General features: G+C 43.7%; 1 protein-coding gene across 1 annotated transcript; it reads left to right on the forward strand.

The window, feature by feature from the left end:
* The first annotated feature begins 6,378 nt into the window (after positions 1-6,378).
* On the forward strand, positions 6,379-7,843 carry LOC123410383 (homeobox-leucine zipper protein HOX28-like). The gene is made up of 2 exons (XM_045103323.1): positions 6,379-7,032; positions 7,128-7,843. Exons 1-2 carry the CDS (start codon positions 6,688-6,690, stop codon positions 7,590-7,592), a joined length of 810 nt encoding a protein of 269 aa, XP_044959258.1. The 5' UTR covers positions 6,379-6,687; the 3' UTR covers positions 7,593-7,843.
* The last annotated feature ends 554 nt before the right edge of the window (positions 7,844-8,397 follow it).

The following is an 8,397-nucleotide window of genomic DNA, read 5'->3' on the forward strand; positions in this document are numbered from 1 at the left end:
GCACGGGTGATATCTTGCGTCCCATTATATCACTTGTGGATGATCCACCTAAATATGTGTGTTGAGTTGATTGAGCAAACTAATTTGACTTGGTAGGAGGACCTGGTATTGGTTGTTTTGATACCAACTGGGCTGAAGCAACACTAAAAATCCCTCTCTACACGAGGATGGTGGATGATTTTTGGGCATGGAGTAAGTAGATGTGAAAGGGACACTGAATGCTGATGTGAGCGGTGGATGGTTATCTCTCCGGCACACACATGTCTCAAAATAAGATATGCATATTTCTCTGATGCCTGGCAAGGGAATCAATACCTACTTGCGAGCTCCTATATCACCGCAACACGGTGTTGCGACACGACTGGCTCATGGAGACGTCCGTTGCTTGAGTGCACCATGTCGAGAAGTGTATGGACACCATCGTCAAAAACACTTGTGGAACAGATGAGCTTAGATGAGGATCCAAGTGCTAAAAATGTTTGTTTAACACGCAAAACCTACGATCACTTGTAGATTTCACCAGGCTCGGGGTTACACTCTGGGTAATCTAGAGTTTGAGACGTGTGTTGCACGAACATAACTATAACACACCCTTCGCCACCACCCCTTTTGTAAATTCTTGTATCAATGATCTATACGTGGTGAGGAGGCCGTAGGCTGAACTAGGCATGAATGCCCTCACCCTGCCAAACAGGTGGATTGCACCATCGGATCATACAAGCGAAATAAACGTGGATCCAACTATACCTCGAAACCCCTCATTTCAAGTTGTTGCAGCCGTCTGTAGGGACAACATAGATTTTTTTGGGGTTCCCCGACGATCACTTTTACGTGTATTGATGATCCGACCATGTTTGAAGCTCTAGTAGTCCAGGAATGACTTTCTTTGGCGGCCGATCTCTACGAGCAGAAGATCTATGTTGCTTTTAGTTGCAAGACTTTCATTAATGATATCAATCAGAGGAGTGTTGTAGTGTATGGAGCTATAATTCAGGAAATTGAAGACCGTTCTAGATTTTTTTACTTCATGTACGTTTAGTCATGAATTTAGGAGCTCGAATACCAAAACTCACTACTTACCTGAGCATGCTCTCTCATTCGGGACTGGCCGCCATGTTGGGTTAGGCAATTCGGAACATATTTTCATCATCCATGTGAACATTGTGATGAGTGAAATAAAAAGCCTCGCGAGGTTGTCAAGAAAAAAATCAATCCCGTAATGCTTAACTTTTAACATTAGTCCAAGATCAGCGTTTTCTGGGCCTTGGGCCGAGCTGAACACTAGTACCTTGTGTTTAAAAGCCTTGTACGGCCAGAGGATGCCCAACCTTAAGTGCTCTGATCTTTGAACGGAAAGGGACCTCCTATATACCAACTTGCACGCTAGGAAGGACGACAACTGCAACCTCGCTCCCATAGGCCGAGGTGTGGGGCGTTGCTCCTTTAAGAAAATATGTTATTCTTTTTCTTTTCGTTTTATTTTGTGCTTCATTTTAGAAAATTTTATGATTTCAAGCATGTTTAGAATTTAAAACATCTTCCCGAACGCAAAAAACAAACCATGGATTCGGAAAAATGTTCACAATTTCTTAAGTATGACCATATTTTTAATTTTGATTGAACATTTTTAAATATAATGCCTCTTGTATGAAACAAATTTGATTTGTTATGAACACTTTTTGAATTTCCATGAACATTTTTGTACTTGACGAACTAAAATTAAACTCCATGAACATTTTTTGAACTTGATGATTTTTTTTAATTCGAGAACATTTTCAGATTCGATGAATGTTTTGAATGGGATGATATTTTTTACTTCATGAATATTTAGAATATGATGAACATTTTGTGATTTGCATGAACAAATTGATGAAATATTTTGAATTGACGAACTTCTTTCGAATCAGGTGATTTTTTTAATATGATGACTACTTTTAAAGACTTCATGAACTATTTTGAATACGATGAAAATTTTGTAAATATTCCTGAATTTGATGAACATTTTTGTTTCGACGAATAAATCTTAAGTTTCAACAGAATGTCCACCAATTCGCAAAATATTTGAATTTCAGAAAACCCTCATGAATTTGGGAAAAACAATAAAGAGAAAACAAAAGGAAAATGAGAAGGAAATTATCAAATAAAGAAACGAAAATTTAAAAGCAAGGAAGAAACGAATAGAAAAGAAGAAGCAGAAACCAATTTTTTTTTTGGGGGGAAGGTTCAGTATTGGCGGGCGCGAATATTTCGCAGCAGGAAGCCGGGGGTGCACGCACGATCGCTACCCAGCGGCCTGCTCGCTAAATAGGATACCCACGTGTGTGGGATGCGGCCGTACGCAGGTCCGCGCTGGCGTGCCTCGGGATTCCACCTCCTCCGCCACATGCGTGCTCAACAATTATTCAGCGGCAGGGGCAGGAGCAGGAGCACCAATGATTAGTGAGAAATGAGTTGCATGTCCTCTCGTCTGGCTGGCCTGATTAAAAACTCCTGTAGAACAGGCCCTTCATGTCGTCCCTCTGCCTGCTTCCCACCATGTTCCTCCCCTCCCTCCCTTCATGTCTGATCGATTACTTTGTTGGTTGCTGCTGGATCTGGACCAACTGTTCACCGCAAGTCTAATCCTTTTTTATGCCCTCTACATATGTTTTTTCAAACACCGTATATATGCAGAGGTCCAAGTGTGTGCGGATTTTTTAGACGATCTAATTAATGCAGTTAAGTGATGGTGGTAAGCTTTTACCTGTCTCAGAAAAGAGTAGACTTTTCCCAGCATTGCCTAGTATACCAGATTGAATTTTGCTGCACATTTCTGTTAGTGATCTATAAACCGGGCTAATCTTGACAACTGGGTGTCATAGTATGCTGACAAGAATAACAAGCAACCATTTTATATGTTTTTTTTGGCGGAAATACCTCCGATATATAGATTACATGCAATACCGTTACAATGATTTCCAAAAGTTACAATCAGACCCATATATCACCTAGTGATGACTAGAAGCACTGGAGCGAGCCGCAGCGCCATGACATCATCACCCCTCTCGTTGGGCAAGCATTGTTGAAGCAGACAGTCAGAAAGCCGTCATGCTAATGCTCTAAGGTCAAGCTCATTGAAAGATCAACCGTCGCCGTCGAAGATAAGTTTGATCGGAAGACCCATACCTACAAACACACCAACTAAAACCCGGGGTGGGGGGGGGGGGGGGGGAGCTCGGCTGCACCTCCAAATCCCAAGGGGCACCGGAGGTAGAGCAGACCGGCGAGATGATGGAACTCCTCATCTGTCGTGATTCATCTATTGAGGAAGAGATACGTACATTCCCAGTACAATTTCAGGTTTCTTTAATCGTCTTGTGTGTTAGATACTGCTGAAATTCAAAAACAGAATAATTGGTTCACAAGCAGATATTGTGATGCGATTCCTGCAGAAAATGTAGTAAGAGAATCATTTGATACCTCATTACATTTTGTACGCATGCCATTATTAGCAATATGTAATGCACATCCACAGTAAAAAAAAGAGTGTTATATAATGCAGATACCTGTACACATACCACTAGCTACTCGTAGTATATTCTAGCTCGCACGTACGGAGTGCATCCGCAACGGCCAGTTAGCTACGGAGCTCTAACGATTGATCAACCGGCAGAATCATTTGATGGCCAGCAGCGACGGCATTGATCATCAGCGGGGACACACTTGACAGTCCGACGGACCATGAGCCATGTGATGTGTCTAGCTATGAGGCCGATCGCATATGTGCAGGTGCAGCACACAATGATTTGACGGTTAGTCTTGGTCTTAGCTAGTCACCTCATCATATGGACGATGATGAGATCTCGCTCGCCATTTCTGAGCTGGTTTTTAGATATACAGATCTCGGATCGATCGGATGGACGGCGATGATCACGCGCACGCGTACTCTCCTGCCCGTCCACCTTTACTTGTTTGTTGCATGCATGATTTGCACCACATGCCACTGTCGGGAAATTATATATATTTCGGGTCGACTACTGGTCCAAGAACCCAACCACCCACACACGTATACTTGATCGATATAGTTTGATGGAAACACCGCAAGTTTTCCCTCACCTAAGACTAGTTTGTTTTTCCAGAGAAAACTTTCGGTCTTTCCTGGAAAAATTTCGGTCTTATCATCAAACACCATGACGGTACAGAAAACATGAGAGTAACAAAAATTACACTCAACTATGTACACTGTATAATGACGATTACAAGTATTGCAGCCGGACAAAGGCACGTCATCGGCGTCGTCCCTCCCTCTCTCACCGTGCAGCCAAATAACCCAAATGGGTTATTTCATTGTGTGTTATGCATTATTAATGACGAAGAAGTTACACTGTATATATGAGTTTTTTTCTCACAAAAACGAGAACACATGTTGACAACGAGCACTTGTTTGTCTTGTCATGCCGCACGTGCATTGTGTTTTCTAAATACTCAAAATCGATTAGAGGGTTATGCCACCTCATCCAAAATCACACCTACCATTACTTTATTCCATATTTAGTTAATTCAGAATTTGATTATTATCTCAGCAACCAAAATACATGCCAAATAAGTTTTCTTTATTTCAATAAATTAATATATTTTCGGATAAATTGATAAAAAGAATATTTTATAGAACAACGATGAGCGAATAATATTTTACATCATTGGAAAATGGAAATCTATTTAAATACTTTTTGAAAGAAAGATTTAGCAAAATCAAAAACTAAAATATTGAAAGCAAATAATTAGAAAACGAAAAAAATAATTGATATCTTTTCAAAAAAAATATTGAAAAATTAAATTTAGCAAAATAAAAATATAGAAGATGAAGGACTGTGTTTATGGCGCATCACATAACGGTCCAGATTTACCAACTTCTTCTACAGCCCAGGTTTTTGTATGTTTTCCACAGAGAAGATCGACTAGTTAGGTCCTCTTGACTGAACTAATTGGAATATCGGTTAGAAAAACCAATTACAAGAAGTAATTTCTTTAAAGCAAACATGAACATTATCTTCCGTAAAATAACATTATATTATTTTCTCAGAAAAAATAAATATACTTAAACACCACTTAATTAAACATTTACTAAAAAACTGAAAATAGTAACAAATGTAAAATGATGAGAATATTTGAGAAACGTTATTGAATAATATGAGGCTTTAAGGATAAAATTTATATAGGATGAACTCTTGCCTTTGTGGTTGATAGTGTTAAGGGGCTAGATTTAACTGTTTCTTCTACGACCAAGTTTCTAGCTTTTTCATTAAGTAAGATTGATTTGAAAAAAAAATCAACACAACTAATCAGAATAAAAGTTTGAAAAAGTACTAGTGTTTCTGGTTTGTTACTTCAGGGGCTAGATTTAACAACTTCTTCAAAAAGTGTTTTTTAAGCAGGATTATCTTATAGAGAATGTTTAAAAATAAAAAGTTTGCATAGACAGATAAAATGTTAATTGTTTAAAGAAATACAAATGAATGTTAGCTTTATGAATTTCTATCTGAACACCTTTAAAATTAAATACTTACTTGGAAAAAATGATTATTGATTGTTTTGGTACATATGTAAAAAAAAATAAAAAATCTTAGAAATGTAATGAAAAATATGATACTTCTAAGGGTATAAAGTTTAGAAGGCGAACACTTGTGGTATTTTTTATTTAAACTTCATTTAAACACTTGCTTGTGTTCTTTGAGATTTAGCTGTGTTCTTCTATGACCGAGTTTCTGATTTAACATTTAAACATTTTTGGAATCTGAACAGTGAGGAGATACACGATTGTGTTTGTGGTTGCTCGGGCAAGATTTGATTTCGCCTTCAACATTTATCACCCTACAAACAAAAGGTGTTCAGGATCAGACATGATCAGTTCCGTTGCGTAAGAGGAACCAAAGCGTGCAAAAAGGCCTACTCCCCGGCTGGACCCCTCCCATTAAAAGCAATGTTTTAAATAACGAGCTATGGCAAATAGCGGCAGGTCTGGAAATCAACTATAACGGAGCTATATTGGGCTATAGCGGCATATTCGTACGTGATACCATTTAGCGGCACCCTACTGAAAAGAAATAGCCGGCTATTTAAAACTATAATTAAAAGGCTTTAACCCATGTTACCATCTCTGCTAATCTCCTGACGGAGCCTCTGCAGGGAGGCTTAATCACACCCAAGATCACTAGGAACGGTAATGCTGCAATCATGCGATGCAACAGCTTGCATGTTGATTAAATTACTGTGAATCCCCACTTGTACGCACATTGATTGTACGATCATGCCTGAGCTTAATTATTCTACACGAACCGGGGCGATTTCCCTTGCTCACATGACCCTAACGTAATGCAATCTCACCTGGGAACCTGGAGCAGCCAGCGATTTGGGCAGTTGATTACTCCGGCAGTGCATCCCCAGTGCCTTGTCAAGGGTCAAGGGCCGCCATGGAAACTCGCCACAGGATCCCCAAAGGAGATCCACCCCACGCGCACCAGCTCATCATTGTCGCCCCTCCCATCATCCCCGGTTAACCATCGCTCCGATCCCCCTAGCTATTTATACCCGCGCACCTGCGCATCATTTGCTCATCACCACCGCCGGCGACCACCCTCCTTCCTCTCCACCATCCTAGCTCCTACACACGGACACACAGAGCTCAGATAGTTAGTTAGTTAGAGGATAATGGCGCCTCAGAGCCTTGATCTTGGCCTGAGCCTTGGCCTGGGCCTCGTGTCTCGGTCATCACAGCCGAGCTTCTGGTACTCCGGCGGCAATGCGCCGGTGGAACCGGAAGTGGGTCCTACTCCGACCGCGGTGGCGGCGGTGGAGGAGAGGAGGTGTTCGCCTGGCAGCCCGGCGTCGAGCGGCAGCGGCAGCGGGCTGAAGCGCGGCGCCGAGAGGTCCGCCGGCAGCGGCGACGAGGACCAGGACGACGACGGCGGCAACGCGCGCAAGAAGCTCCGGCTGTCCAAGGACCAGGCCGCCGTCCTCGAGGAGTGCTTCAAGACGCACCACACCCTCACTCCGGTACGTGTCTCTCGCCTCGTTACACTTGGCACGGTCGACCGTCATGGAGATCGATGACGGACAAGGAAATGACATGGATTTCCTCGCGTTTGCAGAAGCAGAAGCTAGCGCTGGCAAACAGCCTCGGGCTGCGGCCGCGGCAGGTGGAGGTGTGGTTCCAGAACCGCCGGGCACGCACCAAGCTGAAGCAGACGGAGGTGGACTGCGAGTACATGAAGCGCTGGTGCGAGCAGCTCGCCGAGCAGAACCGCCGCCTAGAGAAGGAGGTGGCCGAGCTCCGCGCGCTCAAGGCCGCACCGCCGGCGCACAGCGCGGCGGCAGCGGCGGGGCCACTGACCACGCTCACCATGTGCCTCTCCTGCAAGCGCGTCGCGTCCACGTCCTCCGCCTCGGCCTGCACCGTGCCCAGCTTTTCCGCCAATGCCGCCGGCTCCGGCATGCCAATGCCATCCCCGGTGGCGGTGCCAGACCACCGGCAGTTCTTCTGGGGGTTCCGGGACACCGGAGCGGCGTACGGCGGCCCCGCCGGGCTAGTGAAGGCGGTCAAGGCGGCCAGATAGCAAGAGCAATCCCTGTGATGCCGCCATGATCAGCATGCCAAGCAAAGCTAACAGAAATGGCGGCATTATCACAACTCACAAGTCTAAGCAAGTTTAGCCGAGAGTTTCATCCTTTTTTTCCTGCATCCCTGAGGGAAATGCAAGTTAGTTAGTTATAGGATCGCTCGATCAATGAGTTCCCACATATGGATTATAGTAATGTACGCACGTGAAAAGTTGATGGAATAACATGAGAAACTAATTCATACCAACTTAATTTTCTCCCGTCATGCGTAAACCGATATAACAGTGACCCCACACACAGAAAACCGGATTTTTTTTCTATGTTTTAACTTTTTTTCTAAACATGAGCACAAAATGAACCAGATCTGAAACCATTTCACGATCTGACCCTTTTAGAAACGCTACAAGCCGTGGTGTTGCTGCCCCACTATGCAACGCCTGTCTACCGTGGCGTTGCTGCCCTACAGTGATACGTCTGTCTACCGTGGCGTTTTTTCTTTTTTGCAACGCCAGTCTACAGTGGCGTTGCAGACCCACTGTGAAACGCCAACAGTGCTGACGTTGCTGTCCTACAGTGACACGTCTGTCTACCATGGCGTTTTTTCTTTCTTGCAACGCCAGTCTAATGTGGCGTTGCAGGCCGATTGTGATACGCCAACAGTGCTGGCGTTGCAGACCCATTATAAAACGCAGCGACGACATCCAGCCAGCCCACGGCAATGCTGCCAGCAACATGTGTACTGCTAAAACGCCATGGACCATGGCGTTTCACTCGTGGCGTGCAACGCCACATTAGACTGAC

This window comes from Hordeum vulgare, chromosome 7H, assembly GCF_904849725.1.
Source record: "Hordeum vulgare subsp. vulgare chromosome 7H, MorexV3_pseudomolecules_assembly, whole genome shotgun sequence".
Classification (NCBI taxonomy): Eukaryota; Viridiplantae; Streptophyta; class Magnoliopsida; order Poales; family Poaceae; genus Hordeum; species Hordeum vulgare.